The sequence below is a fragment of the Mytilus galloprovincialis genome, chromosome 8 (genome assembly GCF_965363235.1).
Source record: "Mytilus galloprovincialis chromosome 8, xbMytGall1.hap1.1, whole genome shotgun sequence".
NCBI lineage: Eukaryota > Metazoa > Mollusca > Bivalvia > Mytilida > Mytilidae > Mytilus > Mytilus galloprovincialis.
Genome location: NC_134845.1, coordinates 58,576,391 through 58,597,319, shown reverse-complemented (window position 1 = coordinate 58,597,319; position 20,929 = coordinate 58,576,391). Strand labels below are relative to the sequence as shown.

General features: G+C 32.6%; 1 protein-coding gene across 2 annotated transcripts in view; it reads left to right on the top strand.

Moving 5' to 3' along the window:
* Positions 1–20,929, top strand: part of LOC143042287 (gem-associated protein 5-like) — a 218,892-nt gene that overhangs the window by 47,709 nt on the left and 150,254 nt on the right. Inside the window, exons 12-15 of one of the 2 annotated variants that reach the window (XM_076214552.1) lie at positions 6,459–6,652; positions 13,873–14,015; positions 15,188–15,356; positions 16,578–16,790. In XM_076214552.1, the coding sequence (XP_076070667.1) occupies positions 6,459–6,652; positions 13,873–14,015; positions 15,188–15,356; positions 16,578–16,790 (719 nt within the window). Of the gene's footprint in view, positions 1–6,458; positions 6,653–13,869; positions 14,016–15,187; positions 15,357–16,577; positions 16,791–20,929 lie in introns of both variants that reach the window. The other variant, XM_076214550.1, reaches the window with a different exon arrangement.

Sequence of the window (20,929 nt, the reverse complement as noted above, 5' to 3'; positions counted from 1 at the left end):
GAAGTAAATTTTACTGTGTGTATTGTGTGTTTGATTTTTTTTCTACTTTGCCTAGAGGTAAAAGGGGAGGGGGTTTGAGATCGCAAAAATAACATGCTTAAATCTGCTGATTTTTTGGGCCTGTCCTAACCTAGGATTTCCTGGCCATTGTTAGGCTTGCGATTTAGGCATCCATGTACTAAAGACACATTCTTGTTTTCAATAATTTTGACGAATATATAACGAATATTGTCATGATGATCAAAGACCAAGTCATACGACGCTAAGATTAGTGAAGGCGAAACTGAGTAAACTAGTCACATTGACAAAAACTACAATAAAACAAATAATATATTTATATATATATATAATGAATATAGAAAAAATCTAAGAATACAGATTTATTTGATATAGTAGCATGTTCCAGTTTTGTAATTCTATAGAATGATACGGTTATAAGTCTTGACGACTGAAATAGATAATAAAAATAAGATAAATTTGGAAAAGTCAACCTTAACGATCCTTTACATAAGTCTAAAGGGGGTGGGGTTTGGAGGGGTGCACTTCAATACTTAATTGATAAGGGGTGCCGTTGTTTTGTCACCTTACCCAGTTTTACATTTTAAAAATATATACCTTTTCATAAATTGCGTAGGAAAAAAGTTATATCATATATATCTGATAGTTTTCTCAACTTTTCACTTATTCAAGCTTAAAAAGGTGTAAATAGAAGTACCCCCCTTCAACCCCAACCCCTTCCGGAAACATAACTACTGTCATGGAAATACACTGACTTTTGAAAACACCCTTTAATGCATGTGTCTGTATCTATTTATTTAAGATAATCAATATTAAGATTTCTAAGCGCTAAATGTGTCGTGTCTTTATATTATTCTTCTTGTCGCTGATAAGTGAGACCCCACCCAGCATCAGATGCACAATCTGTATATATCAGCAATACCCGGTGTTTTGTTTTGTTTGTTGGTGTTTCAATATTGCTTTCCCCCGTAATATTTACCTTGGAGTGTTCTTCTTAAAATTTACATTTTAAATTGCCTTTCTGTTTCAATATATTTAAAATTAAATCTTGTAAATAGAAAAAAAATTGCGGTTGCCATGGGCACAGCTATGTTGCTAGGGAGAAACAACAGTGAATTGGCAAAAATGTGCAATTAATTATGTAATATTTAAATAGTGTACAAGTGTAAAGTTCACTACATGCTAAACAGGTTCAATTTCAAATATAGATATATTTAAGCTGTATAATAATCATATTTGATGAGTTTAACTCCGCCATTTTAGTGGTTGCTAGGCAACAGAATAAACGAGCTAGACCCAAAATTCGATTATTTTCAGAAGGTCTATGGTATAGACTTACAACATGACAAATTAAATGGAATTTGGGGGTGGGGCCAAAAATGGCCCTTATAGCCCCTAGTCCTTTATTACACAATTACATAATGCAGATTCATTCATTGCTTTACTGCTGAGTGTATCAGTGTATACTGCCGGAAACTTGGAATTTTGCATTTTGAAAACTATCAGATGTAATATACATCAATTGTACATTTTTTGTTTTCAGTCCCATAGTGGTATATTACTAGTCATTGCTAAACTAATACGTGTATACAATTTAACTACCACTTGTTTATGAATGGCTTTTCTGGTGTAAAGAATGATTATTGTGAAAATCTCTATAGTTCTAGCTAAAGATTTGAAACAAAACTCGATACTTTGCGTTGTGTTACTTTTATGATAAAAATCTATATTGAAGGCGCCCATACAAAAGTACAAAGTAACTTCATAAACATAAGACGTAAATACGGGAAACATAACGTTAACATTTGCATTATATTCTCAAGATTTGAGGAAATTAAATTTATTTGATACTTCCTACGGCCGTAAAATTTTGAAAATGTCAGTATATACTCTTCAATATTTATGGAAAATTTGAAACATAGCCTATATATATTTATTTCACAAAAATGTATGAACTTGTCGATCATTGATTTATACAGATAGATAGTCACAATTTAAAATATATGTTGAAAATAAGAGAGAAAATAATCATATAAATTGCATAAATACATGTATAGCATATTCCTGTACTTTATAGGAACGGGTATACGAAAATTTTCTCGATTGTTTTAGGAGGAAAATGCACACAATTGGTATATAAATTTAAAAAACACACACATCTAGTAGATAACTATAGCATTTCATATATAATTGTCATTCTTGGTTGAAATGATGGAAGGAGTCATTTTAAAAAATGTAAATGTATGCTGTTGTTAAAAGTGGTTATGCAACTTCCTAGAAAATGTGCATAGCTGTAGTTGCATGGTACACACCATAAATTTATTTCCAGTGTATTTCTGTCATTTTAATAAGTATTTAATACAGCAGAGCTACGTATATATAACCTGCATATGGTTTGGTACTGTCCCACGAAGTTTCACGTATATACTGAGGTGTATACTGGTTTCGGTGTTTTTTTACTAAGTATTAAAATCAATTTAAAAATACTGCTTGTCCACTAAGTACTGTGGCCGATATAAAGGAGTATTCTATGAAATTACAAAAAGAGTTTTCTTCAGGGATGTATATTTTGTTTTTTTGTTTTGTTTAGTGATATAAGTTGAGAAAAACAATCTAGCCATAATTTAAATCATCCCCCTGGACCCCTCTTAAATCATGAATGGTCATGCCTTACGAATTTCTTTGACATGGTACATTTTGTATACTTATATTAGGAAGTGATCTACCTTGACATTTCTAGGTATTACAGAGCAACATGTATATTACCTGTAAATGGTAGGGTGTCCTCCCATGAGGTCTTACGTATACAGGTTCATGTTTATAATGACGTTCAATACCTTTCTCTAATATAACAAGATTTTATTACATTCACATTTCTGAATGTTCTGTATATCAATTTCATATTTTATTTTCAGACCAAATGAGAATATGTTTATTTTCATTAAAACATATTGAGTATCAAATTAATTTTAGTGGTTTTTATTTAACTTGGTATTAAATCACAGAAATTTTTGAATACCACTGCTTGTCTGGTATTAAGGAGTATTCTTGTCTGTTTAGAGTGGGAATAATGTGCCCTACTGAAGAATATGAATGACAAGTCTTGCAAAGGTACAAGATATAAAGCACAAGGAAAATCCCATTCTTCCAGTCTGTCTCAAACAAACCACACAACCATTTTCTTGCACTTAATACTAATGAGTAGATATAAGAAGATGTGGTATGAGTGCCAATGAGACAATTCTCCATCCAAGTCTGATGATCACCCTTTGACAAAGGTAACACCTACCACGATTTCTTCAAATATTTAGATTAGAGTGAAGCTTTGGTAAATTGTTAATATCTATTGACGTAAGCTCCGTTTTGATTTTTAGAAATTTTAGATTTTATGTTTCCGAGTTATGGGGTTTTATTCATTAAAAAAAAGGGGGATTTTCCAGTTTTCGGACAATACCTTTAAAGTGCTTTGAGCAGTTTTCATTAAACTTTGGTGCCTGGTTTATATCTATTAAGATAACCTCCCTTTAGTTTTCATAAATTTCTGATATGACAACAATTTTTTTCCCTCAAGATCTAAGAAAGATCTAAGAAAAAAAAAAAATATGACCGACATGAACCAACGACAACCACTGAACCACAGGCTCCTGTCTTGGGACAGGCACACAAATAATGTGGCGGGGTTAAACTAGTGTGTGAGCGCTCAACCCTTCCCCGAACCTGGGACAGTGGTGTTACAGCATAACACATGCAGCATATGAAAACTAAAATAATCAGTTGAAATTATTATTCTTCTCAGTATCATAATTTTGTTTTTATATAAAAATTATTTGAAAGTAGATATACAAACTTACAGTTAAATGAAGCATCAACATCAAAAGTGGTTATGTATTTGCAAGTATTTTTAACTCGATGAGTTTATGGCATACAAGTGATTTAGGAAACAGGAAAACATTACAACTACTCCCTATTGTGTAGTCCCAAACCCTGACCTTAAAGAGACATTTTATACCAGTCTACTTAGAAACTAGAAGTAAAGTGTTACCACAAAAATACATATGTCAAATTAACCCCCGTTTTCAAAAATTTTGCTTTGATCTTTTTTTTGTTATAATGTAGGGCCCCGCCTAGTGGCAGGTTGCCCTTTAGTGACCAGTCTGTCCCTATGTCCATCCGTAACAAATTGTGTCCACTCTATATCTAGAGAACTGTTATAATTTCATACTTTATACTTGACATGTATATTAACTAACACCAGAGGGTGTGTCATAATGTTTGTACAACTCCCTAGGTCAAAGGTCAAGGTCAAAAACTTTGGTTTCAGTTGAGAAACATATGTCCTATGGTACAGATCATGTCCGCTCTATATCTTGAGAACTGTTATGATTTTAAAGTTTATACTTGACATGTATATTAACCAACACTAGAGGGTCCATATGTCTGTCGGTCCGTCCATCCCTAACAATTTGTAATAACTTAAAAAAGTGCTTCATAGCAGCTTATCCATACAAATTTTTTACCACATTTTATTTACAGCGGGACCCATAGAGATGGCGCCCATCTCAATAATGTCTAGTTTTTCATATTTTTGATATAAGTTTTTAAGAGAAAGTGTGACCTTATGAGCCTATCTCATTGATGTTGTGTAGGAAAACAGAGATATATAGATTTCACCACTGCAACAAGTGTGTTACGATATTTCTCCACTGAAGACAGTTAAATTTTAATATTTAAAGCGCGAAGGCTTGCAGAGCTTTTTAAATAATTTAAATTTAACTGCTGAGATTGGAGAAATATCATAATACACGAGTTATAGTGGTGGAATCTGTTTCTCTAATGATTTTTATCCTTCCTTTTTCAAAGATTTGCCAAAAGTTGTGTACTTTATATGTGACGTCTTCAGGCAAGTTTGCCTTTTTTCATGACGTCACAATAGGAAATTGCAGAAGAAATCAAGAAAACTCGACGTCATAATTAAATTTTGACCAATCATTTGAAGAGAACAAATTTTTCACTAGTGAGGAGAAATATATTTCTCACACCGTTCAAGAAATGTGAAAATAGCACAAAAATTAGAGAAAAACAGATTATCAATTGTCTTTCAAACTTCAGGACTGTCGCCCTTCCATGAGGCACCCTCTTGTATGAAAAACTGAAGGTTTGTTGTTCTCTACGGCCACTCTGGCTTCCTCCACCAATAAAAACTGACCGTTGAGAAAAAGCACAATTGTACTGAAAGTGACGTTAAAAAACAATGAATCAATCTCACGTGAAAAACTATCGATGATCTATAATTCCATGTTTATATTTAACTTGAAAATTCACATTGGAAAATTTATGAAACCTAATGGAACTTTTATATTGAAGTTGCTTCACAATTAGATTCCTACAACTATGCCCAAGAATTCACATCAAAATGATGTTGAATGGAAAATCACCTTATCACACTTAGAAAACACAAGATTTTCAAATAAATTTGTCACTCCAATTATAAGTTTGTTAGTTGATGAATACCTATTGTTTTGTTTTCTTGATAATTGGTGGTAATTGTTGAATGAATTAATTGAAAAAATTGCTATTGCAGATACCAATATCTTGTTTAAGAAGGAAAAAAAAAAAAAAACATACTTTGCAATAACAAAACACACTTTTGATTGCAACAAACAATTCTTTAGACCAGAAAACAATAAGATACTTGATTTTTTTTTGTTGACAGCTTTTGTTACATGTAGAAGACATGCCTTCAAATAACATTTGTCAGTCCTATTGAAACCAACTGTGATCTTTGTATCAACTTGTTCCTTTATTCTTAAGGGATCTTCGTATCAACTTGTTCCTTTATTCTTAAGAGGTTAACTTTAAACAGGGGCTTCTTACGAAGAACAAAAGAAACTTCTATTATCCTTTAACATTGACAGAAATGGTCGGTTGAAAAATTACATTTCCTACACAAAGAGAGTATTTCAATTTTCACATTGTGAATTTTCCATTTCTCTGCATACTTGAAAGGATATTTCAACCATTTTACAAAAAATAGATCAGTCATAATTTATCAATGCTGGTCATTTATTTGTAAATTTTATTTTTAAAGTTCATAAAAAGTTAAAATTATTTGAAACGCTGAGCTCAGCAATTATAGTTTGTTGAGCATGCAGGAAACATTTTAAAATGGCTAAAGGTCAACACAAGCCTAATGTTTTGGAAAAGTATGATAGACTGTACAGCAAAGAAAAAAAGATTACTAGGAAAGTCCCAGTTGGCCAGGTTACTAATTCTTTGGTTGGGCCTGACATTTTAACTAAAAAAGCTTATAAAAGTATTTTAAGAAATTTTTTATCATGTAAATTGTAGCATTTGTTATTCAGTGTTTATGAATTCCATTAGGTATGATGTATCATCATTGTTGTAAAAATAACCATTGTAGATTGTTTATCTATTTTCAGGTCCATAGAAATTCTGGATCTTCCCGACCTGAAACTGAGAGGAACTGTTCATGTTCATAAGAAGTTGATCAATGCTATTGTCTGGCATCCACAGTACACAACAACCTCCAGCGCTGGTTCACCGTACAACAATCTGATAGCAACTGGTTCCAATGAATCCAGTATCAATATCATAGATTTGAAACCAATACTAGGTATGTTGTTATTTGCCCAGGTATTTGTAGTTCATCTTTGACTTTATACATGTATGAGCTGATTAAACGTTTAAACCCACTGCATTTTTTGCACCTTTCCTAAGTCAGGAACCTGATGTTTAGTGGTTGTCATTTGTTGATATGGTTCATAAGTGTTTCTCGTTTCTCCTTTTTAGCTCACCAGGCCCGAAAGTCCCCATGTGAGCTTATATTATCACTTGGCGTCCGTAGTCCTCCTTCGTCGTTGTTGTCTTTAACTATTTTAAGAATCTACTCCTCTGAAACTACTTGACCAAATACCAAAAAATTTTTGTTGCGTTACTGTCCAGAAATAGTTACTTTTTAGGAAATTTGACAGTTTTGGGTTATGTATTATTATTATAGAAAGAGAGAAAGTGTAAATGACAAAATTGTTCAGCAAAGTAAGATCTACAAATAAGTCAAATGCCTGAACTGAAATTACAAGTGAGCGATATCAGGCTCTCATGAGCCTCTTGTTTATATAGATTAGACTTTTGGTTTTCCAGTTTGAATGGTTTTACACTAGTCATTTTTGTATCGAAAATTAAGTAAATTTTATGAAACATTCCTCAAACATAATATTTAAATGGAACTTTAATAATTAGCCCTTTTACTTAAAAATTTTGATCCACTAAAGGTTACGCAATATACTTCATTTTTGAATGCAGTGATTCAAGAAATTCTGATCTCTCTATCGGCTTATCCCAGTACAACTTATTAACAGCTTAAAGTGGTACCTAACACTTTCACTAAAATTAATTTGGCTCTTTTAATTTTAATTAAATTTTGACAAAGTATTTACTTTGATCCTTTAACCAACCGTTTTGTCAGAAAAAATACACTGGTTATATAGCAGTTTGACAAACACCAATTTTGATCATTAAGAAGCTTAATATTCCCTATACAACACAACGTAATTAAAAGGTTTAGCTGACTTTACAGAGTTATCTCCCTGTAGTGTTAGGTACCACCTTAAGGCGTACCAACACCGTTAATTTTATTTTTTACGAATTAAATTTTACTGAACATTATAAAATAATAAATGAGGGCTCTCTTGCTTGTTTAGATACCAAAATACTTTTGTTAATTTAATACACTTAATAGTAGTATCGTATTGGTAAGACTTACTGTGTTTGCTGATCTGCAACAAGTCGTTTGTATTTCCACATGGTTATTTGTGGCACAGTCGACTCCACTTAATCACATACCGCTTAAAATAGGATAATTCGGTTAATTGCATAATTTTCTCCTGCACAAAACTATTTCCAATTCATCTAATGTTAAATTGTCCGGATATATGCATAGCCCTACAAGTGGCCTTTCGATGAATTGCATAGAAAATTATCGCTAGCTAGATATGCTTAGTTAAAACTGACAATATTTTTGACTGGAAACGGCATTTTGGTAAGTATATTTTTCTTGACTATTAAGATATAGCATTACCAGACTGGTTTTATGAATTTCGGTATTTCATATGGAAACAGTTTAAAAAGAAACGATCTAGATTTTGCCGTTTCTTCTTGTTTGTTATGGAATACGGATTTCTGTAAGCTTTACAGCAAATTCTTTTTTCCAGCACTATCACGCTTTGATTATAGTTTGCTGTTTCACCACTGTCCCAAGTTAGGGGAGGGTTGAGCACTCACAAACATGTTAAACCCTGCCACATTCTTTATGTGCCTGTCCCAAGTCAGGAGCCTGTTATTCAGTGTTGGTCCTTGGTTCCTGTTGGTCATATTTGTTTTTAGTAAATTGTTTTGTTATAAATTTGGCCATCATTTTTAGCTCACCTGGCCCTTGAGTGAACTTTTCATACTTGGTGTCTGTCCTCCGTCGTCATCATGTCATTGTCATCATTAATGTTTACAAAAATCTTCTCCTCTAAAACTACCAGGCCAAATTTAACAAAACTTTACCATAATCATCATTAGAGTATCTAGTTTAAAAAATGTGTCCGATGACCCCTCCTGCCAACCAACATGGCCGACATGGCTAAAAATAGAACAGAGGTAAAATGCAGTTTTTGTCTTATATCTCTAAAACTAAAGCATTTAGAGCAAAAAATGTTGATCAGTTTTAGCTCTATCTGCCCTGAAATTTTCAGACAAATCAGACTAACAGTTGTTGGGTTGCTGCCCCTGAAATTGGATGCATTGATGTGTATAAAAAGCTGATATCCCTGTATTATAAAATATAAAGTGCCTTCCCGGCTGCCACAAAAAAACAATTCTGGAAAAGCTCTAAGCTATTAAAAGGAAGTAACTACTGTTCATTTTTAAGTAAAAATGGAAATCGCGTTATCTCCCTTGTGTCATGATGAAATTGTAACTGAAATTATTTTGTCAATATGGAAAATGGAAAATGAATGATAAATTTATTTTTCAACTTGGACACCACAGAATTTGTGAAAGGAAAGGAAATCAACATTTATGTTTGGTCTTGAAGTGATCTAACGTGTTTATATATAAAAAGAAGATGTGGTATGATTGCCAATGAGACAAATCTCCACAATAGACCAAATGACACAGAAATTAACAACTGTAGGTCACTGTATGGCCTTCAACAATGAGCAAAGCCCATACCACATAGTCAGCTATAAAAGGCCCCAAAACAAATGTAAAACAATTCAATCCAGAAAACTAACAGCCAAATTAAATTATTTATGTACAAAATAAAGAACTAAAACAAATATATAGCACAACAACAAATGACAACCACTGAATTCCTGACTTTGGACAGGCACAAACAGAATGTGGCAAGGTTGAAACAACATTTTACCTATGAGTGCATTACCTATGACACTCACTTAAACATCAATGAAACTAAGTAAATTTACATGTATTCTATACCTCTGAACATATTTGTTTTTTCGTAAATTTAGTTGTTATAAATTAGGCAGTTATTTTTTTTTCAATTGAATTGTTTCATATTTTTCATGCTGGGGCCTTTTATAGCAGACTGTAGGGTATTGGTTTCATCTCATTGATGAAGGCCGTAAGGTTTTCTATAACTACTTACACCCATTTTTAGCTCACCTGGCCGGAAGGGCCAAGTGAGCTTTTCTCATCACTTTGTGTCCGGTGTTGTCCGTCATCGTCCATCGTCGTTAACTTTTACAAAAATCTTCTCCACTGAATTGGTAATTTTAAGAAAATTTTGCTGTTTTTGGTATTATCTTGAATATTATTGTAGATAGAGATAAACTGTTTTTAGCAATAATGTTCAGCAAAGTCAGATTTACAAATAAGTCAACATGACTAAAATGGTCAATTGACCCCCTAAGGAGTTATTGCCCTTTATAGCCAATTCTTATATGCCCGTCAATATTTTGACGGGACGTATTATGTTATACAAATGTCCAGTGTCCAGTGTCTGTCTGTCCGTATTTCAAAAACGATTAATGATTATTGCTTAAAACTTTACACACTTCTTTGTTATATTAATCTAAACATCTGTATACTTTTTGGTGATGATTCAAAATTTTATTTTTCAGTTATTTAGTATTTTGTAAAAAAGGGGGAGGTTTTTTTTACATGTTGCGCGGTATCTCGAAAACAATTTATGATTATTGCTTAAAACTTTACACACTTCTGTGTTATATTAATCTAAAGATCTGTATACTTTTTGGGTTTGATTCAAAATTTTATTTTAGTGATATTTAGTTTTTTTGAAGAAAAAAAAGAGGGGGGAGGGGTTCATATATCCCTCTGTATCTCAAAAAACAATATATGGTTATTGCTTAAAACTTTCTCAGAAACTATTTATGATTATTGCATAAAACTTTCACACAAGACGACAGGCATATCATGCGCTCATGGCGCAGCTGTTTATTAACAATTTTCATAAAATTTTAAATTTTTACTAACATTTTCCACTGTAACTACAAGGCCAAGTTCATTATAGATAGAGATAATTGTAAGTAGCAATAATGTTCAGTAAAGTAAGATCTACAAACACATCACCATTACCAAAACACAATTTTGTCATGAATCCATCTGTGTCCTTTGTTTAATATTCACACAGACAAAGGTGAGTGACACAGGCTCTTAAGAGCCTCTAGTATTTGGATTTTAGTCGCCTCATTGGCAATGAGCTCTGCACAGTAGACCAAATTAAAGATGAAGTACAGTAAAATCAATTAGAAGTCATTATTGATGTTTTCTTTTCTATACAAAATAAAAAAAAATTATGTTGGATAATCATGTAAGGTTTATTTTCCAAACCTGCATCAAAGGCTATTAAAGTACAGAAAAGAGCTTCGTTTTTATAGGACCGCAAAAATTTTAATTTTTCGTCGTATATTGCTATCACGTTGGCGTCGTCGTCCGAATACTTTTAGTTTACGCACTCTAACTTTAGTAAAAGTGAATAGAAATCTATGAAATTTTAACACAAGGTTTATGACCACAAAAGGAAGGTTGGGATTGATTTTGGGAGTTTTGATCCCAACATTTTAGGAATTAGGGGCCAAAAAGGGCCCAAATAAGCATTTTCTTGGTTTTCGCACAATAACTTAAGTTTAAGTAAATAGAAATCTATGAAATTTTGACACAAGGTTTATGACCACAAAAGGAAGGTTGGGATTGATTTTGGGAGTTTTGGTTCTAACAGTTTAGGAATTAGGGGCCAAAAAAGGCCCAAATAAGCATTATTCTTGGTTTTCGCACAATAACTTAAGTTTAAGTAAATAGAAATCTATGAAATTTAAACACAAGGTTTATGACCACTAAAGGAAGGTTGGGTTTGATTTTGGGAGTTTTGGTCCCAACAGTTTAGGAATAAGGGGCCCAAAGGGTCCAAAATTGAACTTAGTTTGATTTCATCAAAAAATTGAATAATTGGGGTTTTTTGACATGCCGAATCTAACTGTGTATGTAGATTCTTAACCTTTGGTCCCGTTTTCAAATTGGTCTACATTAAGGTACAAAGGGTCCAAAATTAAACTTAGTTTGATTTTGACAAAAATTGAATTCTTGGGGTTCTTTGATATGCTGAATCTAAAAATATACTTAGATTTTTGATTATGGGCCCAGTTTTCAAGTTGGTCCAAATCGGGTGTAGTGTGCCTGATGGTGCCAGATAACTCAAATTTTGAGTTAAAGATTGTAAACTTTTATCGAGTGTAACACAAATATTTATGGTTTTCCCTATCGTAAAATATTGTAAAATGTTAATAAATTATTTATCAAATATGTTTTAAAGATTAAAAGAGGTTAATAATTACACGCATGTGATGACCTCTACATAGCAATATCAGGTTACGAGACATGCAGATGAATTGTTACACCTTTTATAATAATTCCAAAGTTGTAAACAACCTTAAACCTGTTAAACATTCAACCTAGTCCGATATATTACTCTGACGTCTGACAGATTTATTTTTACGGATTGCTTTAAATATTTCTGGAAGCATTTAAAGAACGATCACCATGATGGACGCTAAGCAGTTTAATTTTTTTTTATCATGGAAACCAAATTAGAATTTATTTATGTGTTTAAAAGCTTAACAGTTCTGAAACACCTTACATCGTATGCTAAACAATTTATATTTTTGTTTCTTGTTTAATTGCATTTGCCATTGGACTTTCAGTAAACAATTAATCAAAATAATTGATATTTTTTCGGATCAAAGCTCTTTAACTCCGTCCCCCGACCAACTTTTGGATTACATTTCTGTTGGAAATTCTTTATTTAAACACTTCATTAAAATATTTGTCAAAGTTAGCAGTAAAACGCGATAATAATTACTGATAAAAACTTTCCGTTTACTTTATATGAGAATTTTATGATTTTCAAGCCTAACATATATATAACAGTTTATACGCGTGTTTAGTCAACGGCCATGAATAAAAATCCTACTATTTTAAAATTGATTGTAACTTAAACTGAAATGTTTATCACTTGTTAGTATTTTTGCTTTTCAGTTTTTTTTGTTTTTGTTTTTTTTATTTGGTGAAAACAGTCGCAGAGATTTCGTTTCTTTTCTTTTTATTTGTTTTTAAGCAGCAAAATCCGTAAAAACTGACATTTTGCCATTCACATGGTTGGTAAATGTCATTTCCTTGACAATTAAGTAAACATCCGGTTATTTCGGTATGTTCCGTAATTACGATCATTCACGAGGTTCCAAAATTTTGATCGGAACCCATGCATCCATAATACATGTCGAGTTAATTAACAGATACTTAACAATTTTGCGGCATCGCACTATAAACGTCTGAAGTCCGCTTGTATGAGTTCCTGTCAATATAATACTTCCATGGTTCAAATCAGGATCCAAAATTATTATATTAAGTATTGTGCAATAGCAAGAAATTTTCAATTGCACAGTATTCAGCAATAGCAAGAAATCTTCAATTGCACAGTATTGTGCAATAGCAAGAAATTTTCAATTGCACAGTATTGCACAATAGCAAGAAATCTTCAATTGCACAGTATTGTGCAATAGCAAATATTTTCAATTGCACAGTATTGCGCAATAGCAAGAAATATCTAATTGCACAATATTGTGCAATAGCAAGAAATTTTCAATTGGAGTTATCTTTCTTTGTCCAGAATAGTAGTTGAATCAACTTAAATCATTGTTTTATACAATATACAATGTATATTCACTTTTACTACCAACTGATAAATTAAAACAATCTTTACCATTCAGTGATAACAAGCACCTTTTGTTACATTTTAATATTTTATGATGTATTTAAATGAGTAGTTATTGTTGCAAACTCCATTAGAAATTTGAATTGAGAACAGTTTTGGAAAAAGGGAAAGGGGGATGTGAAAAAAAAATGGGGGGTGGGGGTTAAATTTTTCTCATTTCAGATTTCATAAATAAAAAGAAAATTTCTTCAAACATTTTTTTGAGAGGATTAATATTCAACAGCATAGTGAATTGCTCAAAGAAAAAAATAGTATTTTAAGTTCAGTAGACCACATTCATTCTGTGTCAGAAACCTATGCTGTGTCAACTATTTAATCACAATCCAAATTTAGAGCTGAATCCAGCTTGAATGTTGTGTCCATACTTGCCCCAACCGTTCAGGGTTCAACCTCTGCGGTCGTATAAAGCTACGCCCTGCGGAGCATCTGGTTATAGGTATAAAAGAATTGCAGAACGATAAAGTCATGAATAAACAGTGTTTTCAAAAGTATAAATCAACAAATATTAAGAGTAATATACAATTTACTACTTTCAGAAGCAGATAAAGATGGAAAAGAACTCCTGATTATAACTGAACCATGGAAGTCCTTGAGAGGTCACTGTCATAGAATTACTGGTCTGTCGTGGAGTACACACTGTGATGGATTCATAGCATCGTCGTCCTATGATGGACAGGCAATGGTTAGTACTTAGTAGCTATAGATTATTGTTGGTTATCTCAATGAGATTGATTTCCAAGCTTGAGCTGGTATGGCCAAAATGAGAAAAACAATCGAGTTGAGATGACCAATGATAATCTGTTTTTTCGATATTTTACATATGAAGACACATTGTTAATTTCATTGACAACAGCACTTGTTCCTTTAGTTTCTAGCAATAATTTTTCATATCAATTGAATTCGCTGAGAGAGGGAATTATCAGTCAGCAAGGATATTGATGTGTGGAGGTGTTGTTTTCTTCAAGTGGTACCAAACACCTTGACTAGAATAATTTGGCTCCTTTAATTTTCATTAAATTTTAATGTGTGGAGGTGTTGTCTTCTTCAGGTGGTACCAAACACCTTGACTAGAATAATTTGGCTCCTTTAATTTTCATTAAATTTTAATGTGTGGAGGTGTTGTCTTCTTCAGGTGGTACCAAACACCTTGACTAGAATAATTTGGCTCCTTTAATTTTCATTAAATTTTAATGTGTGGAGGTGTTGTCTTCTTCAGGTGGTACCAAACACCTTGACTAGAATAATTTGGCTCCTTTAATTTTCATTAAATTTTAATGTGTGGAGGTGTTGTCTTCTTCAGGTGGTACCAAACACCTTGACGAATAATTTGACTCCTTTAATTTTCATTAAATTTTGATGTGTGGAGGTGTTGTCTTCTTCAGGTGGTACCAAACACCTTGACTAGAATAATTGGCTCCTTTAATTTTCATTAAATTTTGACAAAATAATGACCCTTTGATCCTTTGAATTCTGTTCACGTCTAGAATATTGGAGAGTGTCATTTAGTGTTTAGCTTAAACATATTTATTTGTAGTGGATTGGGAAACAAGTTATTGCAACTTATAATAATCCCTTTCCACTTTGTGGGTGCGAGTGCTGCCTTGTAACGGCATTAGCCTTATATAGTATTTCATTTAGTGTTGAATATGCTTAAAGACCAGGTGAGCAACATTTCACCAGAGGTTTAACCCTTTATGCTTAATAGTTTACCCCTATCAATAGCAAAAAAGATTAGAATAAACAAAACAATCCATGAAATTGACATCCCGCTGACAATTCAGTATATTTATAATTTACCACGGGTGTGTACTCAAAGCCTTTGAAAAGTCATCTTAAAATTCTTATGTGTTTAAGGTATGGAGCATAGAAACAGAGCAAATGTTAGCATGTTACCGTGGACATAAGGGGAGGTTACTCACGGTACAGTGGAGTGGTCAGGAAAAAGATGTAGTGTTTACAGGGGGAGAGGATTTTTCTTTCCATAAATGGAGGTTAACAGATCATCTACCATCTGAAACCAATGGTAAGATTTTAGTAGGACATGAACTACCTACCCTTCCGGGCTCCAGGGTCCACCAGGATGTTTGGTACGTTTCAGGTTGCTCAAGCTTAAGTTTTCTGTATATATAAAAAAGAAGATGTGGTATGATTGCAAATGAGACATCTATCCATAAGAGACCAAATGACACAGAAATTAACAACTGTAGGTTACCTTATATGTAGGATAACAGGAATTATGTGCACTCTTTTCTGAGCGACTTGAATATATTTCCTATTTTACCTTTAGCCCTCATGTTTAATTCTTTTTATACGACCGCAAAAATTTTGATTTTTTTTTATGTATTTAAGGATTTTTTACCATATATTCAGAATCCTCTGGTTTTATTGATGTGGTGCCATTAAAAATTTTGCATCTGCAGAATCCTCTGATTTTATCAATGTGGTGCCATTAAAAATTTTGCATCTGCAGAGGCATGGTTTGTCTACCAGACACAATAATATCTCAAAGAAAGTCATACATTGACTTTGTTAAAATACAGTAACTCTAGAGTTGAGTGTGAGGGCATCACTTTTTCTAGTTTCTTGATCGATGTTTGGTAGTAATTCCATGTCATAAATTGGTTCTCACGAATACCCTTGAGACAGTTAAATTTTAAATACTGTGGCTTCATTATAATAATTATTCATTGGATATCAATTTTTGTGGGTTTCATGGGTACACGTGAACAACAAATTCAAGTGTTTAAAGATTAACATATTTTCAATAGGCTTTGTATACAGAGATTGGCAAAACCACAAAATCAAATATCCAGGAATATGAAAGTTTTCAGCAATCCACGAAAATTGATATCCACGAAAATAAATGAATCAACAGTATTTATAAAGCTAATAAAACAAACAAAATTATGTTATCTCTAGGGGAATAATATTGTATACACTTGATGTCGTGGTAGAATCTGCATGTATTGTAATGACCTGAGGTGAGGGGTGTTAGGAGGATATGTCATCCCGAAATTCTGGAAAAAAAATAGATCATTCTTTCCCATATCCAAAAAATATTTAAGCATTAATTCCCAATTTCAATAGGTGTTAATCAAGAAAATAAAGGGCCAATCCTTAATTCCCTGCAATAAAGGCACAATGGGGTTATTTTAAAAAAGGTCCTTGTGTCCTTCATATGTGCCTTAAATCTATCATGACCCATGCTATGCATATAAGTCCCACATTATGGTTTATTTTTTAGTTGTAAGGAAGAAAAGAGTAAAGACACGAGCAGGCAAAAACAAAAAAGCAACAGATGGAGCCACTGAGCAGGAAGATGCCGAAAATGTCATGGTCAAAGAAAATGGGTTGGATCTGAATGCAGATGAGAAAGAGTCAATGGAAGCTCTAATAAAAAGCAAAAAACAGCTGCTACAAAAACAGGAAGTAGATGAAAAGGGAGATAATTCTCAATGTAAGTTGAATTTAGTAGTTTGATACTTGTATCTGCAATGTAATTATACCTTTTAGCTTGTTACAAGGGAGTGAATTTGTCTTTTCTCATATGAAGGAATACACAGACCTGCTGCTTTTAGTTTTCAACCTTTGGCAATGAAAAGTCATTGGACATAAAATTGAGAATGGAAATGGGGAATGTGCCAAAGAGACAACAACCCGACCATAGAGCAGACAACAGCAGAAGGTCACCAATAGGTCTTCAACGCAAGGAGAAATTCCCGCACCCAAGGTCGTCCTTCAGCTGGACCCTAATCAAATATATACTAGTTCAGTGATAATGAACGCCATACTAAACTCCAAATTGTACACAAGAAACTAAAAGTTAAAATAATACAAGACTAACAAAGGCCAGAGGCTCCTGACTTGGGACAGGCGCAAAAATGCGGTGGGGTTAAACATGTTTGTGAGATCTCAACCCTCCCCCTATACCTCCAGCCAATGCAGAAAAGTAAACACATAACAATACGCACATTAAAATTCAGTTCAAGAGAAGTCCGAGTCTGATGTCAGAAGATTTAACCAAAGAAAATAAACAAAATGACAATAATACATAAATAACATCAGACTACTAGCAGTTAACTGACATGCCAGCTCCAGACTTCAATTAAACTGATTGAAAAATTATGTCTTCATCATATGAATATCAGGCACAATTCTGCCCGTGAGGGGTTTAGTATCATATCATCATAACATATATGAGAAGAACATAACCTGTGTCATGCCAACAACTGGTTTTTAAATAAATGTGTTTAGTTCCGATGCAAAGACCCTATAAGTGAATCAATATTAACGCCAAAATATGCAATCTTTAATGACCTGACAACAGTATCGTAACTTTATCCCTTCTTAATAAGTCTATTTAAAGGTTTTGTTAGCTTCTGAGGTGAATACTGACATTTTTCTGCTTTATAAAGAATATTTCCATAAAATATTAGATGTAAAATAACTGAATGTATAAGAATTCTGCATGTTGAGTTATATTTACGAATGATGTCCTTATACTGATGATAAAATTTAGTAAATGTTTTGACTAGTTTGTGATATCGAAAACCCTGGTGTAATAATTTTTCAGTAATACATAAATTTTTCTCGTTAAAATCTAAAACATTGTTACATACACGAGCGAATCGTACAAGTTGAGATATATAAACACCGTAAGATGGTGACAAGGGAACGTCACCATCTAAAAATGGATAATTAACGATAGGAAATGATGCCCATACCTGTCAATCTGTTAATTAACAATCTGTGTTGACACCAAAGCTATCAAGTGAAACCATGCACTGAATGGGTCACTTAATTTGACAGTTTACACAGGTAGCTGAATTTCCTGTTCATGTTAGAATTGCGAATTTGCCAGTATTTCAAAGGAAAATCACTTATGAAATTAATCCCAAGGCTAAGAAATCCAGGTGGAAACGGGTTATTTTCAGAATTCCCGGGTAACTCAAAGACCTGGCGGGTGTCCCAGGTGATCCCTCAGAATTGTGAAAATCTCGGGTCACAACCGCAGAATATGGGTCAGTTGACAGGTATGCATGCCAAAATTGTGTAAAAATGCATGACATGCCAAAATGCCTGTAAAACACATGACATGCCAAAATGCCTTTAATACACATGACATACCAAAATACTTGTAAAAACACATGACATGTCAAAATATGTGTAAAAACACATAACATGCCAAAACGCTGGTAAAAACACAAAAGTCATGTGATTGTTTTTAGACTAAATGTTTTTTGTTGTGATATTTTGTGTTGATTGGTTCCTGTCATATCTATGTGTACTGCAATGCAGTTGGTTTACTAAATCATAATTTAAGTCTTAAAATCTGATAAGATTTCACTGTCATATTGTGGTAAAAATTTGGTTAAAACAAATATATGTTCAAATGTCAAATTTAAGTTTCAGTTAAATCATATTTTCACCAATTGCATTATAAGTGATGGTTTTTTTGGACCTTTCTATATAAAAAAAAATAAGATAACAAAATAACTGAACCCAGAGGAAAATTCTAAACTGAAAGTTCATAAGCTAATGGCAAAATCAAAAGCTCAAACTCATCAAACGAATGGATAACAACTGTCATATTCCTGACTTAGTTCAGGCCATATCAATAATCCCTGTGGACATAACTTAACATAATTTTTTTTTTTTTACTTTTTTTTTTTACTTAACATATATCTCAATTATGTGGCTTATTACAATATAGTGGTAGATCCATATTTAGATGATAATGATGTATTTGACAGATGTCAACTTTTTTTATGAAATTATTAGAATTGCATAATTTTGATTACAGTAAATTTGAAGTGTGGATATATTGATTCAGATTAAGACAAAATCTGTCTGCTGATGAAAAGGAAGATATTTTCACAATTGACAAACCTAATTTACGTTTAGGATAATTTTATTTGAAATTTGAGCATATTTAACTTCACTCAAGAGAAGTATATATAGATAGTTGATTAATTTTGTAATTTGAATGATACTAAAATGTTAAAGAGATATTGGATTGGAACTAGAATGTTTTTCCTACAATTAAAGACAGATTTCATTTTTTGTTTTTATTTCAAAGAGAAGGAATAAGGTACCAAGAGGACAAATAAGAGTACTGAATTCAAAGACAAACAAAAAGGGATAAAAAGGTGGGAAAAAGTTCATAAACAATACACAACCATTTCAATATTGAATAACATAAACTGAGGGCGAACTCTAATGCTAAGGACAACATATTCTGGGGGTCATCTGTTCCTACTCCATTTAAAGTTGTTCAGTACACTACAGGATAAGAGCTCTGTAAAAAATCAGCTGAATGTTTTATCTCGTTCTATTTTTAAGGAAATATTAAGCTTCTCAATGATCAAAATTAGTGTTGGCAAAACTGTTTTTTGTCCAATATATTTTTTCTGATAATGTGTGTTGTTCAATTTTATTGATTTTTTTTTTATATTTTTGTCAAAGGGTCAAAAGTAGATATTTGTCAAAATTTATTAAAATTAATGAAGCAAAATTAATTTTAGAAATGGTATTTGGTACCACCTTAAGATAACCAGTGTGATGCTCCTGATTATACTCTTTGATGAAAAATAAACATTCTAATGCAACAACGTTTGTAACGTTTATTTTGATTGGATAACGTCACTTTCTTACATTGCATCAATTGACAATTGATGCTATGGAAAGTACGCGCAAGTGCAGACGGCATATGACAGATTTTAAATACATGTTTTAAAGTTGTTTTCTGTCAGTTTCATTAGAATGGAGATAACAATATTGTATTTTAAGCTCCGACTGCATCCATTGGGGATTTGATGGTCGCAAATACCCGTTTACTGTCTCCACTAACGTGTCGCCAGTAAACTTAATTTGCGACCATCAAATCCTCAATTGATGCCGTCGATGCTTAAAATACAATACAGTTATTTCCTAAATATTCAGACACCACCCAGTGAATACTGTGGATTCACTTATTTTCGTGGGTACCAATTTTTCATGGATTGAGGAAAACTTGCATGTTCATGGATATTTAATTTTGTTGTTTTGCCAAAGATTGCGTACATGCCTAAAAAAATATGTTATTTATTGAACATTTAAATTTGTGGTTTCCCGAGCTAGTCCTGTACACAAGAACTCCATGAAAATTGGGGACCAATGAACATTAATGAATCCATAGTAAATGGAAAAAACTCAGGCAATGAAATTCAATGAAAATATATGACCTGCATGATATTTTTCCATCATTCTTTAAACCTGAACAATTAAGCCCCACCCCATCATTACATCTTCCACAAACATTAGAACCTGAACTCTTAAATTTTATCAAAAGTTATATTAAAAAAAATGTTTTAGACAAATTGAACAATGATAATAAATTGAGTTTAAATGATCTGAAGGACATGCAGCCATTTCACAGATACCTTAAAGAAATTTAATTTCAATACTGTAAATTAAGAAATTATTGTGATACTTTTAGCATGCAAATAAAAGTGATAAGGTTATGATCCCAATAATTTAAACTCGCATTTTAGATTTTTAAGTCTCCCAAACAAAGTTTGGAGACTTATTGTTTTTGCTCAGTTATTATTATTTTTC